General features: G+C 37.3%; 1 protein-coding gene across 1 annotated transcript in view; it reads left to right on the top strand.

Moving 5' to 3' along the window:
* SNX6 (sorting nexin 6) overlaps positions 1-23,280 on the top strand; it is a 46,700-nt gene that overhangs the window by 12,252 nt on the left and 11,168 nt on the right. The window contains exons 3-10 of the mRNA XM_025870184.2: positions 1,464-1,568; positions 2,359-2,469; positions 5,176-5,297; positions 7,204-7,327; positions 12,828-12,923; positions 15,180-15,285; positions 20,591-20,666; positions 22,398-22,437. Coding sequence (XP_025725969.2) covers positions 1,464-1,568; positions 2,359-2,469; positions 5,176-5,297; positions 7,204-7,327; positions 12,828-12,923; positions 15,180-15,285; positions 20,591-20,666; positions 22,398-22,437 — 780 coding nt within the window. The remainder of the gene's footprint in view (positions 1-1,463; positions 1,569-2,358; positions 2,470-5,175; positions 5,298-7,203; positions 7,328-12,827; positions 12,924-15,179; positions 15,286-20,590; positions 20,667-22,397; positions 22,438-23,280) is intronic.

Genomic DNA, 23,280 nt, shown 5'->3' with positions numbered 1-23,280 from the left:
ATTATAAAATAGAATTAATGGTAAGCATTGTAAAGTAGAGGGGCATCTGGCTGGCTCAGTCAGTGGAGCATGTGACTCTTAATCTCGGGGTTGTGAGTTTGAGCCCGACATTGGGTGTAGAGTTTATTTAAAAAAAAAGAATTATAAGTAGAGAAGTCTTCTCATAGACAAGTAAATGAAAGCACTAAATAGAACATAGTCAATTCTTTGAACGTAGTAAAGCTTGTAGAGTAAAATGTGAGATTTAATTCATATCACAGGTGGTAGTTGAGTATTTACTATGTGTTACCATTTTTCTTAGCACTTTACATATGTTATATGTAATATATTTATATTTAATAGTTTCATTGTTTATTCCTGAATTAAGCAACAGAGTTAAAATTATTAGCCAATATTCTTTTCATTATTTTGCTTGTTGTAAAAGGTAGATACTTTCCTGGGCACCTGGATGGCTCAGTCAGTTAAGCGTCTGCCTTCGGCTCAGGTCATAATCCCAGAGTCCTTGGATTGAGCCCCACATCAGGCTCCCTGCTCAGCAGGGAGTCTGCTTCTCCCCCTGCCCCTCACCCCACTCTCATGCTCTCTCTCTGTCTCACAAATAAATAAAATCTTAAAAAAAAGAAGAAGAAAAGGTAGATACTTTCCTTAATTTTACAGCACTTGAACTTTAATGGACCATCTTCTTGGAAGATAGTTTATGTATTTTTTTCAAACAAAAAGTCTCACGTATTTATTACCGAACCAACCAACTGGTGCAGAAGCGTAGTAACAGAGAAGGAATCATTTCCCTGATAAAACATGTCTATTGCTCAGGTTGTAGTGATGTTACAGAGTGATAGGATAGGAGTATGTGACCATGCAGCATAAATATGTGTGCCATCCATGTGCTGTTCCTTATAGACCAGCTTGGTTTTTTTCCAGTGCCTCCTCTTGAAGCTGTACCTGATTTTGATACCAGTTTTCATCTGAATCTACTGGGGAATGGGACAATTATGCTTTTGTTTCTTGGTCAGAAACTGCTTGATGGGTCTTGTGAGAAGATCCAAATCAGAGTATTAATGTGCAGAGTTGGGATTCAAACCCAGGCCATTCAAGCTCCTAGGTTAGGGAGCCTTCCAGACTTCCCTGCTGTCATCCATGATGAGGAACAGTCAACCACACACACCATGATGGCAGAGAAATAGGAGAGAGAAAAAACAGTTCACTTTTTGACTGAAATTATAATGAATCATGGTTAGCACATCGACTCATACAAAGCATAGTTGAAATGTATAGAATGAAAATTAAGATAATGACATACCCAAAGCACCTGCCTCCCAAAATATATATGAGGTTTAAATGAACTTTTAGATTTAAGATTCTTGTTATTTTTGTTTTGTTTTGCATTATCTTAATGTCTGAGAAAAGAATGAAATTCTATATAAGTCCACAGAATTTTTCATTAAGGTATTATCTTTTTCTAGCTTAAAGCAATAAACGTAGATCTTCAAAGTGATGCTGCTCTGCAAGTGGACATTTCTGATGCTCTTAGTGAGAGAGATAAAGTAAAATTCACTGTTCATACAAAGGTAAGTGATTTTGTACTTGTATTATTAATAGCTATTTATTGTGCAAAAGTTACATATGTAATATACTGACTGGACCTTTGGTTTTGAACAAATTAGAAAGAAACCATATTTTAGTTTATAATTCACTGCTTTTATTTTAACAGTTTTAGGGAATGTACTTTTTTTAATATGCTTTTTAAACGTTAACATTAGAGAATTAGTCACAGAACCTAGATGTAATGCAAAGTTAATTTTCTCTAGACTTATTAACGTGTTTCAGTATTCTTGTTTTCAATTTTGTTTTGTTCTTTCAGTTAATTATATTACTGTCTTAGAGGGCATTTGGGTGGCTTAGTTGGTTAAAGCCTCCAACTCTTGATTTCGGCTCAGGTCATGATCTCAGGCTTGTCCCTCTCCCCTCACTGACCTTCCTCTCTTTCTCTCTCTCTCTCTCAAATAAATAGAATCTGTAAAACTAAATAAATTACTGTCTTAAAAATTATTTTCTTCTTGGATTTTAGTTCTCAAGCACATTTTCAGATCTTAGATTTATTTTCCTTTGAGTAGTTGAGTTTGATATATATTAATAACTTTTAAGTAATGATAGCAGTACAATATAATAAGAGGCTGTCAACTTACTTTCTTAAAGATCCCAGGATAATTTTTTCTGGGTGTCTCAGAGTTTTCATAATAGAGTTTAAAAGTACTGATAATCATTCATATAAGACTAAGAAAATAAGATTAAAAATGTTTATTAAAAGCTTTTTAGTGTAATTTTGATTTTTCTTCAAGAGAATCTCTATCTTTGCAGAGTTCATTGCCAAATTTTAAACAAAATGAGTTTTCTGTTGTTCGACAACATGAGGAATTTATCTGGCTTCATGATTCCTTCATTGAAAATGAAGACTATGCGGGTTACATTGTAAGTGTTGGGAAAATGGGATTAAAACCCATTTTAATCCCATTTTCTAGGAACTTTTTAGATACTTTGTTATGTGTTAAATCTTGTTTAGCATTTTAGTGAACTGGTGTGGTTTTTAAAAATTGTGAGTTACAAAACGCAATTGACTGCCACCTTTTATCCTGAATTATCTAGTTTGAGAGTGTGGAGATATGGATATCTTACGCTCCTTAATTTAAACTTAAATTCTTACTGTTTATTGGAATTGAAATGGACTTTTCCTAGAGATTAAGGGGATGTTATAAACCATACCCATTTTGAACCCTTAGGTAGACAGATTAATTAGAGTTGGAGGGTTCCTTAAGAGGTTATCTAATCTCAGTATGCATCAGGTATTGTGCCTCAGCTGTTGACCACAGTCAGATTCCTGAAATTTAGTTTCATTTGATCTCCTTGAAATCATCCTGAACTGATTCTATCTCCATCCTTATGGCCACTCCTTCTCAGTCATTTGTTTTTTCTTTGTAAAACTCAGAATTTGGTGGACAGCTGGCAGTGCATTCTTTTTTTTCTTTCTTTCTTTTTTCTTTCAAAAAAATTACTGGTTTATATAAAGAATCAACACAGGAACAGCCAAAAGGAAGAGATGCATAGGACAAGGTACAGGGAGAGGGGGTTGGTGCAGAACTTTCTGTAGGTGTACCACCTTCCACCTTCCAGCATGTCAGTGTCTTCGCCAACCTGGAAGCTCCTTCTCTTCCCATCTTATTTCCACCTTTTCTTCCTCATCTTGTCTAATTCTTTATTTTTTGTTTTAATTTTATTTTATTATGTTATGTTAGTCACCATTCATTACATCACTAGTTTTTGATGTAGTGTTCCATGATTCATTGTTTGCGTATAACACCCAGTGCTCCATTCAATACGTGCCCTCCTTAATACCCATCACTGGTCTAACCCATCCCCCACCCCCCTCCCCTCTAAAACCCTCAGTTTGTTTCTCAGTACGTAGTCTCTCATGGTTCGTCTCCCCCTCCAATTCCCCCCGCTTCATTTTTCCCTTCCTACTATCTTCTCTTTTTTTTATCTTAACATATAATGTATTATTTGTTTCAGAGGTACAGGTCTGTACATAATTCACAGTGCTCACCTAATGGCATTTTCTTACTACCATGTCCTTCTACACACTAAACACTCCTCAAAGATCAAGACCATATCTTATTTAGGGATGCCTGCGTGGCTCGGTTGAGCCCCTGCCTTCAGCTCAGGTCATGATCCCAGGGTCCTGGGATCAAGTTCCTCATCGGGCTCCTTGCTCATCAGGGAGCCTGCTTCTCCCTCTGCCTGCAGCTCCCCCTGCTTGTGCTCTCTCTGACAAATATAATCTTTAAAAAAAAAAAAAAGACCATGTCTTATTTATCTTTATATGCACATTGTTCAGCATCATTCCTGGCACATAGTAGATATGGTGTATGGGCATCCATGAATGTGTGCTCAGCTGTACTTGATGCTTCCTTCCCTGTGGCTTTCCTCAAGTATAACCTTTTTCTTGTATTCATTCTTTAGCTTTCCCCTACTTATCTGTTCTTCCTCTTATCTTCTTGCTTTCTTTACTTGCCATCATTTCCCCTTAACAGTTCTTACTTCTAGGCCCTTCCTCTTAAGATAAACTTTTTCTTTATCCTTCCTTTGAATGATACGTCTCTTCTAGATCTTATATTTTTATTTCAGGTAACTGTTTACTTACCCACTGTGAGTGAATAGAATGATGTTAGTCATTAATCCCTGTCTTGTTCTCTTGGTTTTAAGTCAGTGCTTTCTTCTTCTGATAACACTCCTCCAATTCAGGAACGCTTTTTAACATTCCTTGCTGGATTATACTCTTGGCATTCATGAATTTTAAAAACATAGAATAGCATAAAGCTACTATGAATTCCTTAATTAAAAAATATATTTGTATTTAATCAAACCATGTACATCCTTCTGAAAAATGGTATGCATCTTCTTTTAGTGTATAGTCAGAGCTTAATGCACATATACATTTGAGGACTCTTAAGTTGCCACATAGGAATCTGCAGATTAAAGTTTGGAAACTAGTGTTCTTATACTAGAAAATAGTGCTCTGCTGTATTTCTTCCTTGGCGCAAAGGACCTAATCAAATTCTCTATCCTGGGGCACCTGGGTGGCTCAGATGGTTAAGCGTCTGCCTTCGGCTCAGGTCATGATCACAGAGTCCTGGGATCGAGCCCCGCATCGGGCTCCTGGCTCAGCGGGGAGCCTGCTTCTCCCTCTGCCTCTCTCCCTGCTCATGCTCTCTCTCTCTCTATCTCTGTGTCTCAAATGAATAAAAAAAAAATAATAAAAAAAAAATTTCTCTATCCTGAATTGGGAAATTCCTGGTGTCGTGTTCATTCAGGATGTCTTTAGCTCTCCCAGATACAGTCTTTTATGGTGGCAGTAGTATAACTGCTGTGAAAAAGAAAATAGTCTTTAAATTAGTGACTTGTGGGCGCCTGGGTGACTCAGTTGGTTAAGCAACTGCCTTCGGCTCAGGTCATCATCCTGGAGTCCCTGGATCGAGTCCCGCATCGGGCTCCCTGCTCAGCGAGGAGTCTGCTTCTCCCTCTGACCCTCCTCCCTCTCATGTGCTCTCTCTAATTTTCTCTCTCAAATAAATAAATAAAATCTTTAAAAATAAATAAATAAGTGACTTGGTTCTCTTACAGATCCCACCAGCACCACCAAGACCTGATTTTGATGCTTCAAGGGAAAAACTGCAGAAGCTTGGAGAAGGAGAAGGGTCCATGACTAAGGAAGAATTCACAAAGATGAAACAGGAACTGGAAGCGTATGTGATTTTTGTTGTTGCTCTTGTTAATTGTGCTTGTTTTAATGCCTTTTTCTGTGCTCTCTGGTATCCCATCCTTTTAATCATTTCACCACAGTGACCCTTTCTGAAAGATGCAGGTTTAAGCCAAACAACCAGTTTTAATGATCATGATCAGAGCCTACAGGAAAATTATAGAATAATTGTCTGTATTGTAAAATTCTTTAACGTTTTAAATAGACTCTGAAAATTGAAAACAGAGGTTCCAAAACTTTATTAAAAAATAGTAGAAAGGGAAATAACGACTTTTTAAAGCAGAATGTAACTTGTTTTATTTTTTATTTACAAGGTTTTAGTCATTGCCAACCTAGTTTTCTTTTTTCGATATGTGCATACTACCCAAACTTCTGTTTCTCATAGAAATATGCACTGAGCAATTCTTCATATATTATTTTCTTTTTTAAAAAATGTGTGTGTGTGTGTGTGTGTAATTTTTACCTTCTTTTTTTCTGTCTCTGTCTTCTGGCTGAAGGGAAAAGAATAGGAACAAAGTAACAAGAGAATAGTCTTTAAAATGTTATTCAATGATTATTAGTTTCACATATACTAGAAATGTATTAAATCCTTGAAAAAATTTGAGATAGTTTCTATTTTATTTTTAGCATACTTGCTAAAAATACCAAATCTTTCCCCTTTTACTAGACATATGAATAATTTTAGATTTGCAGTATATTGTTTTTCTGTATTTTGGGAGCTATACAAAGAAATAACTTTCCTTGTATCATCATCACTTCCATCACTCTTTTTCTGGCCATTTCTCCTCTTCATGCATTTCCTTTTCTTCACTTAGTTTCAGCTTTTAAGCGTCTATCCACATGGCGACTAGACCCCTCTTCAGAATGCTAAACTCATTTGACAAGATAAATTAGCAAAGTAGATCTTTTTTGTCAAAGTGTAAGGTGCCAGGTATTTTAAGATTTTTGTCCATGCTGGGTGCAAGCAATAGCCTGAGAGCAGACAGAAGTCTATACTTTTATAGTTATAAGACTGAAAACTGGAAATTAGCAGAGCACATTAATATTAAAGAATCTGTGGTTTTCCAGTGGCCCTGATCATGATTCTTTTGTGGTCTGGTTAGGGGTTGGATAACAGAGAACCTTGGGTTTATTCTACTGCTACCTCCATCCTCTGCATCCTTCTTTTTTGTCTTCACTGAATGACTACCCTCACAGAGATCAAACTTCTCCCAACATTGGTCCTGCTGGTTTGCTGGTATGTAAAATTTATCCTCCTTGCACGTAGTTGAAGCAAGAATATTGGGCCTTTTCCTTGAGTGTTTCTTTTTTTCAAACTGACATGTATTACTATATGATCGCTGTGATTCACTGATGATATTAAAATATTTTAAACAGTTTTTCAATGTAATGACAAAAATTAGTCTCTCTGCAGTATGCTTTTTTCTTGTGTGTTTGGGTCATTAGATGAAAATAATTATTAATGTCAAAAATATGTTTACTGAGGTTTGGGTTTGTTTTTTTTTTTATAAAAGTGTTTAAATGCAGTAATTATCTAGAAATTGAGTCATAAAGATTATATTGAATAACTTGTAGTATACGTTCTCTGGAGTTGAAAACGAACCCCTCTATAGTTACTTTAACATCAACTTGCATAGGAAGAAAGGTTCATAAAACCTAAAAATATTAACATTTAAATACAATAAATACTATTAACTAGCATGAAGCCTTTTCAGAGCTGGGTTTTATATATTTTATTAACAGTTCAACTAAAACCTTTGCTTACGTGGATTATATCTTTATATCTTTAATTTTGCTTTTAGTATAATTCAGAGCATTTGTTGAAAAAATTGTTGCAGATGATTTTCTAGTTGATGCAGTGTTTTACCTTTAATTTTGTGTATTGTTTCTAGTGAATATTTGGCAATATTCAAGAAGACTGTTGCAATGCATGAAGTGTTCCTATGTCGTGTGGCAGCACATCCTATTTTGAGAAAAGATTTAAATTTTCATGTCTTCTTGGAATATAATCAAGATGTGAGTATTGATTAAAGTAGTGATCAAAGTTTATTTTTAGAGTTACTGGGAAAGGCAGGGAATAGTTAGATGACCCTTTTTTGTAACATTCTTATATTTCAAGGCAGTTTAAAATGATACTTTTGTAGTGGTAATACGGTATTTCAGTAGAACTTGAGATTAGTTGAAGAAATGAGGGAAAATCATGTTACTACATGGGATATTGATTTTCATCCTGAATTGTGAACTTTTTAAGAAACACGGTTATCAACTTGATTGTTTCTTAAATTTGAGTTTGGAGTCCTCCGAAGCCTTATGGGGAATCCCAACGAGATGTTTGAGCTAAAGAATTCCAGATTACTTTTGGGTTAATCATTAAGTTTTGATCTGTTTAACTGACCTTCTTCAGTGCGATTGCTCCTAATCTTCCTCCCTCCCTGCCTGAAAACTGTTACAGTGCAAATAGAAAAATTGATGCAATTGAGCTTTAAAGATTTCTTCATTTGTAGTACTGGCTAAAAAAATTTTAATGGGTGGGCAATACAGATCTTGGGATTTATATTCGGATGATAAGATTAACTCCTAATTTTAGCAAAAAAACAAATGTAGCATAGTGCTAATTTGTTTACAAGTTAACATCAAGATCAAAGAATTTTGTATATATAAATTTGTCATTCTGGTTTGGTTTTAGTAGACATGACAATGATGATAAAATGTCCTAAGTCTAGCAGTAAAGAGAACACATTTTTTTAAAAGGGTATGAAGTAACTCAAGATCACAGAAACATAGCACTTAAGCATGGGTACTTTCACAAGCATAAATGTGGTATGTGATACTGGCATGTGGTCGTTTGTAACTAGGAATTAATTGTAAAGAATGCTGGCTATATCATGAATTATAAGAAGTGAAAACAATTCGTGAGTAGGGTTACCAAAGAACACATGATATAGAATGCTGTCATCAGTTTTTTACCTTTATGTGTTTGTTTTTCCTCAACCTTGTTCGTGGCCTGGGCCAGAACCTTAATAATAATTGGTAGAGCAGCATAGGTATGTATACAGTGAGGCGTGGTGTTATTGGTTCAAGGCGACTTGTGCTAGAGGAGCCTCGTGCTCCACGTACTGTAGCCCATTGCCAAATCCCTTAGTGCTATCTGAAATTACATCTGTATTTTTTTTATTTTTTACACTTTTTTTTCTAAGATTTTTTTATTTATTTATTTGACAGAGAGAGACACAGCGAGAGAGGGAACACAAGCAGAGAGAGTGGGAGAGGGAGAAGCAGGCTTCTGGCCAAGCAGGGAGCCCAGTGCGGGGCTCGATCCCAGGACCCTGGGACCATGACCTGAACCAAAGGCAGATGCTTAATGACTGAGCCACCCAGGCGCCCCATCTCTGTATTTTTTTTTTTTAAGATTTATTTATTTGAGAGAGAGAGAGAGCAGATGCACAAGCAGGGAGTGGGGAGGGGCGGAGGGAGAGGAAGAGACTCTCAAGCAGATCTTGTCACGGGGCTCAGTCCCAGGACCCTGAGATCACGACCTGAGCCGAAATCAAGAGTCACACACTTAACCGACTGAGCCACCCTGGCGCCCCATTATGTATCTGTATTTAAAAAATTTGTATATTTATTATTTGTCTCCTTCTGCTAAAATATAAGCTCTCTGGAAGCAAGGCTTTAATTTTTCACCATTGTATCCTTAGTACTTTAGAATAGTGGCTGACAATTAAGATGTAAAATAAGTATTTGTTAAAATGGTAAGTGAATGAGGGGCACCTGAGTGGCTAGTTGGTTAAGCCTCTGCTTTCGGCTCCTGTCATGATTCCAAGGTCCTGGGATCAAGTCCTGTATCGGGCTCCCTGCTCAGTGGGGAACCTGCTTCTCCCTCTGCCTCTGCCACTCCCCCTCCTTGTGCTCTCTCGCTCTCGCTCTATCAATAAATAAAATTTTTTAAAAAAGTAAGTGAATGATTTTTAATTGTTTAGATCAGCTTTATAAATAGCTTTCAGAAATCTTAGGGTTTCATAAGTTTTCTCCCATCAACGTACATTTTTCTTCTTCCCAAACTAATATATGCTTAATAGAGATAATGATGTGCTGCATTATAATAACCCTTTTATGTCAGCATATGGTGTTTTGGAGAAACTCTAAAAAGACAGGAAAGTGTTTTGCAAATATTCTATACAAATTAATGGCGGGACACCTGGGTGGTGCAGTCAGTTAAGCACCTGACTCTTGATTTCGGCTCAGGTCATGATCTCAGGATGGTGAGATCGAGCCTCGCATCAGGCTCTGCACTCAGGATGGAGTCTGCCTAAGAGTCTCCCTCTGCGCCCCCCCCCGACGCTCACATGTTTTCTTTCTCTCAAATAAATAAACCCTTCTAAAATATATAATTAATTAATAGCAAGTACATTAATAGGTTATTGCAGATTATAGGCCCAAAACTAAAAAGTTTCTCTCAATCTTGTTCTGATGCTGTTTCTCAGATCTTTACTCACTTCACTGGGGCAGGAAAAGCAATCTGTATGTGCTATTTTGTTATCTAAGTTTCAGAGGGTCATAGGACTGATGAGCTGTTGAAGTAGGGCTAGGGTGCTTGAAGTCTAAAAAGGCCATGGGGCGTTTGGGAGGCCTAGAAAAGCTTGTTCTAGCGTTCAGTTGTGTGAGAAGTAGTCACTGTTGTAAGCCTTTAGTGTTGCTTTACTTAGGTAGCTATATACCTTCTCTGTTTCTACTAGGTATAGTCTGAGTCTGCTTAACAGTAGATTAAATATTTAACCTAATTAATTCCCTTGGGGCACCTGGGTGGCTCAGTCGGTTAAACAGCTGCCTTCAGTTCGGGTCATGATCCCAGGGTCCTGGGATCGAGTCCCACACCCGGCTCCCTGCTTGGCGGGAAGCCTGCTTCTCCCTCTCCCACTGCCTGCCACTCTGCCTCCTTGTGCTCTCTATCTCTCTGTCAAATAAATAAATAAAATCTTAAAAAACAACACCCTAATGTCCCTTCAATTCTTGCTACCTTATCAGTGGCCACACCCAGGACCCTATCTCTTATCTGAGTTCTTAAACTCTAGTATTAAGAGACTCCAAACATTGACAACTAGACTCCAAACATAGACAACTCTCTTTTTCCCTACTCCTATTTTGGTTGTTCTTTAACTCACTGGTACATCTAGACCCTTGACCTCTCCAGCATTTTGACCCTGTTAGAAGCCCTTTTGTCTTTACTTATTTCTCATCTAGTCTAGATTGCCTGCTCCATCATTTATAACAAGGTTATGACTTTAGACAGCTCTCTCCCATTTTCCATAAAAGCTCATTTCAACTTTCAGCAGTTCCTTTAGATGAAAAAATGACCTTGTTCAGTGGGAAGTGGAAGCTAGTCAGAAATCAAATCCTACAACTCTATGTGTCTCCCACAACTCTCAATCACCATGGCAGCCATGATCATGTTTTAGCTTTTTTTTTTTTTTTTTAACTTCTTCCTTTCTAATCTGGATACCCTTTTAATTTCTTTTGCTTGCCTAACTGTCCTGGCTAGGACCTCCAGTACTATGTAAAATAGAAATGACAAGAGCAGACATCTTTGTTTTGTCTCTGATCTTAGGGGGAAAGCATTCATTGTTTCACTGTTAAGTATGATGTTAGCTGTGGGGTTTTCTTTTTTTTTTTTTTTTAAGATTTTATTTATTTATTTGAGAGAGAGAATGAGAGACAGAGAGCACGAGAGGGAAGAGGGTCAGAGGGAGAAGCGGACCCCCGCTGAGCAGGGAGCCTGATGCGGGACTCGATCCCGGGACTCCAGGATCATGACCTGAGCCGAAGGCAGTCGCTGAACCGACTGAGCCACCCAGGCGCCCAGCTCTGGGGTTTTCGTTGATGCTCTTTATCAAGTTGAAGTTCCCTTCTGTTCCTAGTTTGTTGAGTATTTTTGTTATGAAAAAGTATAGCTATTGAGATGATGTGGTTTTGTCCTTTATTCTGTTAACATGATGTATCACATTGTGCCTTTCCATTTTGATGAAGATACTTTCTAGCTCTCCTGGATCCCACGTACTTCTACATCTTTGGGATCTCTTCTGAGTTTTCTTCTTAACTCTGAACATTGTGAAACCCTGTAAGGGTATTGAGTAAGGAGGAGATGCTCAAAATTTGATTTTGGAAGTCATCAACAAAATGGATTGAATTGAGGAAATGAGAGATGTTAACTAGTAGTCCAGTATAGTAGTTAGGCAAGAAATAATGAGGTTTTTCACTAGGACAGTGGGAAAGAAAGGGACAGATTTCAGGATTTGATGGTAGAATTTGAGCTGTCAGAGACAAGAAGTTGTAGATTATTTCAAGATTTTTAATGAGAGGTGGGGGGCTTAAGGGAATATGTTGGAGAGACTGGTTGGATGGAGGGACCATGGATAGGGAACCAAGAAGAAAAATTTGGAGATGAGATTAGATTATAATGAATACTGTCTTAGTTTAATGTGGGTTTAGCAGAATCTCCATATAAGAATGTAATATAGGCAATTAGAAATAGGGTTTGAGGTTCAGAAAGAGCTTAGGGGTAGTGATCATGATTTGTGAATCATTTACATAATGGTGAACATTGAAGCCATGGCAGTAGATATGGAAATTAGATGGGATGTTCCATTATGGGACACCCTGATGCAGCAAGTGGTAAAGTCAAAGAGTTGGCTGCTTCTCAGTTTTGCCTTTAGATAACCATTCTTGCCATCTGGAGTCACCTTTTGTGTCCCTTATGGTATAAGTTGCTGATCCCCAAAACAGGACAAGACATGATATTTGTATGAGTTCAGAGTGAAGAATTTGCAGAATATGGGGCGCCTGGGTGGCTCAGTAGGATAAGCATCTGCCTTCGGCTCAGGTCATGATCCCTGAGTCCCGGGATCAAGTCCACATCAGGCTCCCTGCTCAGCGGGGAGTCTGCTTCTTCCTCTGCCTCTCACCCCGCTCATTCTCTCTCATTCTCTCTTAAATAAGATAAATAAAATCTTACCAAAAAAAAGAATTTGCAGAATGTATTTTCAAAGCTTTTACAGAGTCCTATGATGGTGTATTAGACTCCAATAAATTTTACATCTTTAAAGGAACTCGTGGATTAAATTTTTAGTTGTCTTTATATATATAATTACTATATATGTGATGAGAAGGCTACTTGCAATGGGATTTTTAAAGAAACTCCTGGATTAAATTTTTAGTTGCCTTTATATATTACTATATATGTGATGAGAAGGCTACTTGCAATGGGATTATCAAATATACATATCAAATTTGAGATACCTAGGCATTATTGTACATCACCTGAATCTAAATCTTTGAGAGAGGCCAGCCTCCTCTTTAATACACTAAAGTTTGAAAGTCACTGATACACATGATATTGCCACTTTATTTTAAAAACCAGGATCCTTTTGTGGTTGCCATTTTGATGTCAGAGAATAAAAGAGGCATTACTTTCCATTTGTAATCTAAAAAAATTGCCAACTTAAGTTTACCTTTCTTTCAGCTGAGTGTGAGAGGAAAAAATAAAAAAGAGAAACTTGAAGATTTCTTTAAAAACATGGTAAAATCAGCAGATGGAGTAATTGTTTCAGGCGTAAAGGTAAGCTTTTATTTGATTAACAGAGGTATTTGTTTGAGAATCTACTTCTTTTAAGAAGATAGATTGAGATTTCAGATGTGCAGATGACTTATTAGAGTAAAAGAGAATTTGGACAGTAGAATGCTTAGGCCTGGGAATCTGGGCCCCCTGCCCTTGATTCTATTCTTTAGAGAACTTCCTTCTCCCAGGGGTGAGGTCTGTAGGTACAAGGGGACTTGTGCATACCCCTTCCCTCCAAGCTAGACCATGCTTTAGGGGTCTGGAATTCCATATTTCCTTGCCCAAATCTGAAGCCTCCTTCCAACTTTTTCTCTTCTGTGGGCCTCTTCCCTGAATTCATCCTCCAGTGTGTGCATTCATGGGTGGTCAAGGGTGACCATGGAACAGCTGGGGAGAGGGAGGGCACAGGGAAGAAGATCAGTGTGCAAGATAGAATATCCGTTTATATACACACATGAGGTTTCTCTAGGTGCCTTACAGAGCTGCAGGATAGGGCACGAAAGAGGTTCTGCCTCCATTTGTACACTTGCCCTCGGCCTTACAAATGTTAGGGGCAGCATCGGGCTCCCTGCTCGGCGGGAAGTCTGCTTCTCCCTCTCCCACTCCTCCTGCCTGTGTTCCCTCTCTCGCTGTCTCTCTCTGTCAAATAAATAAAATCTTTAAAAAGGGGGGGGGGGCACACTTGGGTTCAGATCTGGAGTTAGAAGAGCTCCTTTGAGGTTTTAGTTTTGTTGTGGGGCGCCTGGCTGGCTCAGTTAGTAGAGCATGTGACTCTTGATCTCAGAGTCGTGAATTGAAGCCCCACATTGCGCGTAGAGCTTACAAATAAATAAATAACAGGCATATTTAAAACTAAAAGAAATAAATAGCACCTAAGTATTTCTTAATGATGTTCTAAAAATGGTACAAGAATTGATTTATCTGAAGATTCTTACCATTAAAAGAGGAAAGTGTTTATATTACATTATCAAGCAGGTACTAAGAAAGAGATAAATAATGCTGCTTTGTCATCATTGCCTTTTTTTTTTTTAAGATTTTATTTATTTGACAGACACAGTGAGAGAGGGAACACAAGCAGGGGGAGTGGGAGAGGGAGAAGCAGGCTTCCCACTGAGCAGGGAGCCCGATGTGGGGCTCGATCCCAGGACCCTGGGATCATGACCTGAGCTGAAGGCAGACACTTAATGACCGAGCCACCCAGGCGCCCCCATCATTGCCTATTTTTATAGATACATCTACAGTAAAACTTAGGTAGGAAGTACTATTTATTTGATTTATACTTTGGTTTTTCAGAGACAGGTCAGCTGGTATGTTGACAGCGCATATGCCATGGCTACTTTCTAATAAGAACTCCACTTCCTTCCATTTTGATGCTACTTATGCATTAATATTGAACATTTTTCTTAGCATTAGTCCACTATATGGATTATGATTTTGGTAAAGTAGTAACATTTTTGAACATTTACAATGTGGTGTTTGTTAATCCACATTTTGTTTACTCTTCAACCTTACAAGTTGGATAGTTTTATCCCCATTTTAACAGTTAAAAAAATTGGTACACATGAATTACAAATTTTAAAGGACATTTTGTTAGTACTGACTCTTCTTTCCCATTCTGTTGATGTGGATTTGAATTACATCATTTTAGCTGGTGCTTTTTCAAAAAATCATTGCTGTTTTAGAAAGGAGGAAAGCACTTTTAATAATTTTTATTTTTAATGCGTATCTAGCTTTGTTTCAAAAAAGATACAATAATTGCTCCCAGAAAGCTAGTTTGGCCATGTTTCCCCAAAGCAATCAGAGAGGACTGTAATGGCAAAGGCCTCACAGCCTTTAGGAATGACTCATAGAATACATAGTAGACCAAGAGAAATAGATTCAGACTTGTCTATCAGAATTTTTTTCTTCTCAAAAGCAATTGATTACTCCCCCCTGGCAGCAGTATATTTGTTGGAGAGGCTGGACTGTAGACACAGAGCACGAGTAGGAACATATTTCAGAGTACAACATGTGAACGTGAACCATTATGGAAGGATCTAAGCTTTCAACTGCAAAACCATTGCAGATTTTTTCCTGGATAGGTAGAAGTGCATGTCTGTATAAAGTCTGAATTTGTTGGTGAAATCATTAGAACATCTGATTATTAGAGGATAGCTGTGCTGTTTTACTGATCTTTTATGATTATAATGGTAAAGTGATTTATGTATTACACTAAAGTAAATAAGTGAAAAATTATATTTTCTTTTGACCCTATAGGATGTAGATGATTTCTTTGAGCATGAACGAACATTCCTTTTAGAATATCATAACCGAGTTAAGGATGCATCTGCTAAATCTGATAGGATGACAAGATCCCACAAAAGTAAGGTTTTTCTCTGTGGCTAAAGCTTACATTTTTTAATGGAATAATTATAAAGCTATTATGTTACTTATAGTTTATAAAAGTCTCCTATAGAACAGTGGTTCTCAAACTGTGGTCTGTGAAGTCTTGACCCTAACGCTCTTTTTATTTTTAGCAAGTCTGTGAGGTCAAAACTATTTTCATAACAATCCATGATGCTTTTTGTATTTTTCATCGTGTTGACATTTACACTGATAAAGCAGAAGTCATGGTGGATAAGATTACTGGTGCCTTAGCACAGATTAAGACAGTGGCACCAAATTGTGCTAAGAGTCACTATATTCTTTCCTGCAGTGCGTTTGCAGTTAGAAAAAAAAAATCAATTAAGATTATCCTTGATAAAGCAGTTAAAATTACTAATTGTAATAAACACTTCCCTTGAGTTCACTTTTTTAATATTCTGAATGATGAAATGGAAGGTATACATAAAGCACTTTGCGTACTGAAATATAATGGTTCTCTTTAGAAAAGCACTTTAGTTGCAACTGAATTATCTGCCTTTTTTTTTTCCCAAAAAAAAAACACCATTTCTACTTGAGAGAATAGCTGCCAAACTATGATTATTCAGATTTGAGTATTTGGTAGACATTTTCTTAAAAATTAAGTGAATCTGTCACTTTAAGGAAAACAACTGACAGTATTTGTTGACCATGATAAAAGTCAAGCTCTTCAGCAATAATTAGAATTTTGGAAAACTTGTATCCATCCTCATGAACTTGCTTCACAATAAAGACTTGTCTGAGGAGACTGATGATCATATGTCAGTGTGGTATTTTTGATGTAAAAGATTCCTTCAAAGTTCAAGATAGACTAATGTTTTCTTTTAACAGCTTTATTGAGGTATAAGTTGATATCAGCAAGTTGCGATGTTCAAAGTATACAATTTGATAAATTTTGACATATGTGTAAAATCATCACTATAATCAAGATAATGAACATATCCATCACCACCAAAAGTTTCCTTACAGCCTTTGTATTCCCTCCCTTTTGCCCTGTCCCCAGGCAACCATTGATCTGCTTCCTGTCTCTGTAGATTAGTTTGCATTTTCTAGAATTTTATGTGAATGGAATCATACTATATGTACTCTTTATTATTTGGCTTTAAAATGCAACAAAATTATTTTGAGATTAATTCAAGTTGTGTGTATCAAGAAGGCATTCCTTTTAATTGTTGAGTATTACACTGTTGTATGGATATACCACAGTTGTTTATCCATTTAGCTGTTGGTGGACATTTGGGTCATTGTTAGCTTTAGACTGTTATAAATAAAGCTGACATGAACCATCTAAATGTAAGTCTTTGTATGGAACATGTGCTTTCATTTCTCTTGGGTAATACCTAAAAGTAGAGTGGCTGGGTCATGTGGTAAGTGTATAATTAACTTTTTAAGAAACTGCCAAAGTTTTTTTCCCAAAATAAAATGATTGTACCATTTTACATTCCTACCAGCTGTGCATGAGAGTTCCAATTCCTCCACATGTTTTCCAACAATGATAGTCATTCTTTTTCCTTTTAGCCATTCTCATAGGTGTCTCAGTGTGATTTTAATTTGCATTTCCCTAATGACTGATGATGATGAATATCTTTTCTTATATAAGTCCTCCTGCTTTATTCTTCTTTACCAAAGTTGTTTTGGCCCCTCTGGGTTTTTTACATTTTCATATGGATTTTATTTTTTTATCTATTTTTTTTTTGAAGATTTTATTTATTTATTTGACAGAGAGGGAGACATAGTGAGAGAGGGAACACAAGCAGAGAGAGTGGGAGAGGGAGAAGCAGGCTTCCCGCTGAGCAGGAAGCCCGATGCGGGGCTTGATCCCAGGACCTCGGGATCATGACCTGAGCCGAAGGCAGACTTTTAACGACAGCCACCCAGGCACCCCTTTTTTCATATGGATTTTAGAATCAGCTTGTCACTTTTATAAAAATGGTGTCTGAGATTTTGATTGGGATTGTGTAGAATCTGTAGGTCAATTTGGGGAGGATTGATGTCTTTTTTTTTTAAAGATTTTATTTATTTACTTGAGAGAGAGAGAGAGAGAGAGAGCAGGGTCAGAGGGAGAAGCAGACTCCCCGCTGAGCAGGGAGTCCGATGTGGGACTCGATCCCGGGACTCCAGGATCATGACCTGAGCCGAAGGCAGTCGCTTAACCAACTGAGCCACCCAGGCGCCCTGGGGAGGATTGATGTCTTAACTATATTGATTCTTCTAATACATGAATATAGTGTATTTCTCCATTTAGTTAGGTCTTCCTTAAATTTTCTCAGCAATATTTTATAGCTTTCGTTGTACAGATCTTATACATAGTTATCTGATCCCTAATTATTTTTGATGCTGTTGTAAATGATGTATTTTATACCTTTCAGTTTCTAGTTGTTATTTGCTAATATATAGAAATACAATGTATTTTCTATATTGATCATATATCTTGCAGTCTTACTAAATATACTCACTTACTGGTTCCAGTAACTATTTGTAGATTCCTTTGGATCTTCTACATAGATGATCATCTGCTAATAGAAACAATTAGACTTCTTTCCAATTTAGATTCCATTTATTTCTTTTCTTTGCCCCATTGTACAGAAGCTATACCTATAGCTCCAGTACAGTGTGGATGGAGGTGGTGAGAGTAGGCATCTTTGCCTTGTTCCTTATCTTATGCGGAAGGCATTCATTCTTAAACCATTCATTACAGTGTTTGGTGTAGGTTTTTCCTAGATGCTTTTTATCAGGTTGAAAAAATTCTCTTGTGCTAGTTTTCTGAGAGTTTTTTTTTCTTTTAGGTCAGGAATGAATGTTGGATTTTTATCAAATGTCCTTTTTTGCACCTACAGTGTTGAGATAATCATCATTTTTCCTTTTTAGTCTTAGTATGGTTAATTGTATTTTCTTTCTTTCTTTCTTTCTTTTTTTTTAAGATTTTATTTAGGGTCGCCTGGGTGGCTCAGATGGTTGGGTGGCTCAGATGGTTGGGCGACTGCCTTCGGCTCGGGTCATGATCCCAGAGTCCTGGGATCAAGTCCCGCATCAGGCTCCCTGCTCAGCGAGGAGTCTGCTTCTCCCTCTGACCCTCTTCCCTCTCGTGCTCTCTGTCTCTCATTCTTTCTCTCTCAAATAAATAAATAAAATCTTAAAAAAAAATTTATTTATCTGACAGATAGACAGCAAGAGAGGGAACACAAGCAGGGGAGGTGGGAGAGGGAGAAGCAGGCTTCCCGCCAAGCAGGGAGCCCGATGCAGGGCTCGATCCCAGCACCCTGGGATTATGACCTGAGCCGAAGGCAGACGCTTAACGACTGAGCCACCAAGGCGCCCCTGGTTAATTGTATTTTCAGATGTTAAGCCAACCTTAAGTTCTTGGGATAAGTATCACTTATACCAATGGAGTTTAAATGTAATAGAGTTCAGGGGGCCTGGGTGGCTCAGCTGGTTAAGCAGCCAACTCTTGATTTCGGCTAAGGTCATGATCTCAGGGTCCTGGGATCATTCCTCCATCAGGCTCTCTCCTTCTGCCTCTCCCCCCACTTGTGCTCTGTCTCTCTCTCAAATAAATAAATCTTTTTAAAAATAAATAAATAGGGACACCTGGGTGGCTCAGTTGGTTAAACCTCTGCCTTCAGCTCAGGTCATGATCCTGGGGTCCTGGGATGGAGCCCTGTGTCAGGCTCCCTGCTCCGTGGGGAGTCTGCTTCTCCCCTGTACCTCCCCCTGCTCATGCTCAATCTCAAATAAATAAATAAAATCTTAAAAAAAAATTTGCAGGTGAAATAAACACAAAAGCAAAAAATTACAGTGTACTGTAAGCAGTCCTGTAATAGGTGTGTATATTCGTGCTGTGGAAACATAAAGAACTATAAAGGTAGACAGTCATCCATTAAGAAAAGTGAAGAAAATATTAGTGATTCTTCTTTATTTATTTGACCAAATGGAACAGTGCTTTTAAGAAAGATGGTTGTGAACCTCTTTACAAAATCATAATTATTACATATGATTAATTAAATAACATACAATTTTACAGAATTATAAAGTAAAAATTACTTTTTCATGATGCATGAACTTAGCCTGGACTATGAAAAATTAAGTTTTCAACAACACTGTAATGTATAAAATCAGGGCAGTTTGCTTATTTTCTATGATCATATAATGATGTAACAGCTAAAGAGGGTAGTGTTCTCAGGGCGAGATATTAGGATCCAGGAATGTCTTGCTGTAAAAAATAATTTCAGGGTCAGTTTCCAGATAAGGAAAGCAAGGCATACACAGGTTAAGTGATAAGCTTGAGGTCGTAGAGCTGGTAAATTCGGATTGGACCCTAAGCAGTTTGGTTCCAGTTCTATACTCTTAACCATTGCACTTATACTATCCTTTTTCTGAAACGAGTAATCTTTTCTCAGCAATTTGTCCCATGGGGTGAGCCCTGGGAAAAGTATTGTGCTGAAGTTGAATACTTCGCCTCCTAGCACCCAAGGATAATGGTGCTACCACCTTTCATCTAGCTTCCCAAGCTCTAATTTTCCCTTCTACCTTAGGTCTCTTGCTTGTAAATCCTACCTATTAGGTTTCCTAAATATCTTCCAGCTTTGTTGTTCCTCTCTGCTGTCACTGTTTTTGCTAACTTGATCCTGACCATCAGTATCTGACACAACAAATTCCTAGTTGGTTACTCAGCCTTCTGTGTCTCCATTTCTAATCTTTATTCCAGGCAGCAGAATTTTTTATCTAAAATCCTTAATGGTTGTTTTTACCACTACTGTTATTTTAAAATGTTTAATAATACCCATTCTTACAAGATCAAATCCAAACTTTATCATGTCTTACAAAAACCTGTTTTGCCCCCCCCAGGATACTTCAGTTTATTTTTCCATCTTCAGCTCTGTCCACTCTCTTCTGTACCCTATAGCGCCTTCTTCCTAGAAGGCGGTTTGAATATACTGTATTCTTTTATGTCTCATTGGTCTTTATCCATGCTGTCCCCTCCATTTTGCCTGGTAAAGATTTGCTTGTCCTACAAGTTCCGACTCACTCAGTAGTGTCTGTAAATCCTTCCCTAACTTACTTAGGTGGAATCATCTGTTTCCCCAGCTCCCAGAGTAGTTTGTTCCTATTTCTAATATAATATTCATCAAGTTATAATATAACTGTTGTCATTCCCTTCACCAGACTTGGGGTATTTCATACTGCATACACATTGTTTGGCAGGTAGGTGCTCAGTAAGTATTTTTGAATCAATGAATTAAATATATTCTAAAAAATTTTTTCCATAGGTGCTGCAGATGATTACAATAGAATTGGTTCTTCATTATATGCTTTAGGAACTCAGGATTCTACAGATATATGCAAGTAAGGATTCTGATTTGAAACATTAAATGAAACAAAAATTTCATTGGCAGCCTGGACACACAGAATATTTCTGACCCGAGAGTCATTTAGAATATCTTCTTCAAAATACATCAGTAATAAGGCGCTTCTTATAAACTTGGATCAATGTCATTTTTTCTCTACCATTTCTCTGTTATTTTTTAAATCTGAAAAGTAAAAATTGGCTTTATATAATTTTAACACTTGCAAAGTTTTATTTGATGAAAATTGCCTGATTTATGTATATAAGGAAGAGGAAGAATTTATGTCAAAATGTTCTTAGGTTTTGATGAAGTTTATTATAAATGTTTTGGATTTAGAATATAATATATATTTGTATGTATTTTTTTGGAGGCCAAATTGACTTTTAAAGTAAAATGTGATGTTAATCAGTTTATACTTTTTAAAGAGGCTGGCTATTCTAGATTATAAGTTTAGTGAATCCTAGGGCAGTCCTAGAGTGACCTGATGGGAAAGTATTATGCATGTTAGTATAGAAATGCTCTCTGGATGTTTGCATACTTAGCTGTCCTTTATTTACTTTATACTGATTTTTCACATTAGTCTAACCATAGTTAATTTTAGTTGTTCCTATAATATTGTTTAAACCCAACTCTTCATTGAAAAATATCCAAACTTTTTTTCAATTTTAAGTGGCAAAACTATTTTTCCATAGTTTATGCCTTCTTCTAAACCATATCCTTGAACTTTTTCCTAGTGTATCCCGTCTTAATAGACATGTAAGATCCAGGTTTTTCGGCAAAACAAGATACTATATATAGCTTACATTAATTAACAGCCTACCTTCCCAAAGAGTTGATCTCTAACTCTTTGATAAGAAGAAAAAGCCAACCTTGCCGTGAGTTATTGGACATAAACCTGTCAAATCAAGTTCTCTTTTGTAAAACAAAGGTCATAAAATAGTGTTTTAGCTTTTAGTAGTACTTGCCCCAATCCAGTTATAATGTCACCAGTAATTACATATTATTTCACAGAATAACCCTTTAATGGTTTGGCATTGGGATGTTTTTTAGTTGGTGTCAGCATTTGAGAGATAGGCTATTTAGTTAAAAGTGAACATGAATTCTGAGATAGAAATTGGTTATTCATTTCTGTTATTTTCTAAAACAAAGCAGCTCTACTTGAAGATATTTAACACATAAGTATCAGATAACTTCAAGAGCTGCTCTAACTTTAGTGTTTTCCTTTTAAGTCAACCTTTTTGGATATGATTGTTCTATACTTCTTTGGTAATTTTGAAGATACAGGCTTTATTTAGTATTATGTGACATACTGCTAAAGAATAAAAGGAAAAAAAATTTTTAATTTAAATGTATGGCTTGGGGTGGCCTGGCTGGCTCAGTTGGTGGAGCACGTGACTCTTGAGCTCAGGGTTGTGAGTTCGACACCCCCCCCTTGGGTGTAGAGATTACTTTAAAAAGTATATATTAAATACATAAATAAATGTATGGCTTAGACTCTTACCTTGAAATGGGAAGATTTTTTGTAACAACAGTTTTCAAGTAATCTGTTATATGGGTGGAAGTATAGAGGTGTTGTTCTAAGTGAAGTCTGTGGTGAACAAGACCATTAAATATTACTGCAATGAAATAAAATTCATTATTAATACGGTTTTGGGGGTATATGCTCTGAACATTTGAAATGAAAAGTCATTTCAAAGCTGGCTTCTGATGAAATACTTTTCCCTTCCAGGTTTTTTCTCAAAGTTTCAGAACTGTTTGATAAAACAAGAGTAAGTACTATCGGTTAACCTTTGAGAGTCTCAATCTTTGCATACAGTAGTGTGTAACCTGTTGTGGTTGTGTTGAACTTTATTGAGAAAGATGAGCTATACTTCAGAATGATGAAGAGACAGATTTAGATTTGAAAATTTGAGTTTTTTTCAGGAAATAAGTTTTTTTGTTATGGCCTTCTGGTCTTTGTGTAAAAGTTCATATTCCTTTTTTTTTTTTTTTTAATTTATTTGACAGAGAGACAGCGAGAGACGGAACACAAGCAGGGGGAGTGGGAGAGGGAGAAGCAGGCCTCCCGCGGAGCAGGGAGCCTGATGTGGGGCTCGATACCAGGACCCTGGGAACATGACCTGAGCCAAAGGCAGACACTTAACGACTGAGCCACCCAGGCACCCCCTTTATTTTTTTAATATTTATTTATTTGACAGAGACAGCAAGAGAGGGAACACAAGCAGGGGGAGCTGCAGGCAGAGGGAGAAGCAGGCTTCCCAAGGAGCAGGGAGCCCGATGCGGGGCTCGACCCAGGACCCTGGGATCATGACCTGAGCCGAAGGCAGACACCCAACCGACTGAGCTACCCAGGCGCCCCAAAAGTTCATATTCTTGATCAGAGAACATGTTCATTATGAAACAGCATTTATTTTTATGAAGAATGATCTTTTTCTGGAGCTTTGTAAGCTAGAAGAAAGTGTTAGATTCATTATAATTTTACCAAGATGATATTGCTTTTGATCCCCCATGACACTGGTTTAAAAATGAGTTGTATCAGGGTGCCCGGGTGGCTCACTTGCTTAAGCGTCTGCCTACAGCTCAGGTCATGATCCTGGAGTCCCGGGATCGAG

Source organism: Callorhinus ursinus, unplaced genomic scaffold, assembly GCF_003265705.2.
Source record: "Callorhinus ursinus isolate GAN/ISIS: 27379988/994484 unplaced genomic scaffold, GSC_fseal_2.0 scaffold8, whole genome shotgun sequence".
NCBI lineage: Eukaryota > Metazoa > Chordata > Mammalia > Carnivora > Otariidae > Callorhinus > Callorhinus ursinus.
The sequence above is the reverse complement of the archived record's forward strand: the minus strand, read 5'-3'. Positions and strand labels throughout refer to the sequence as shown.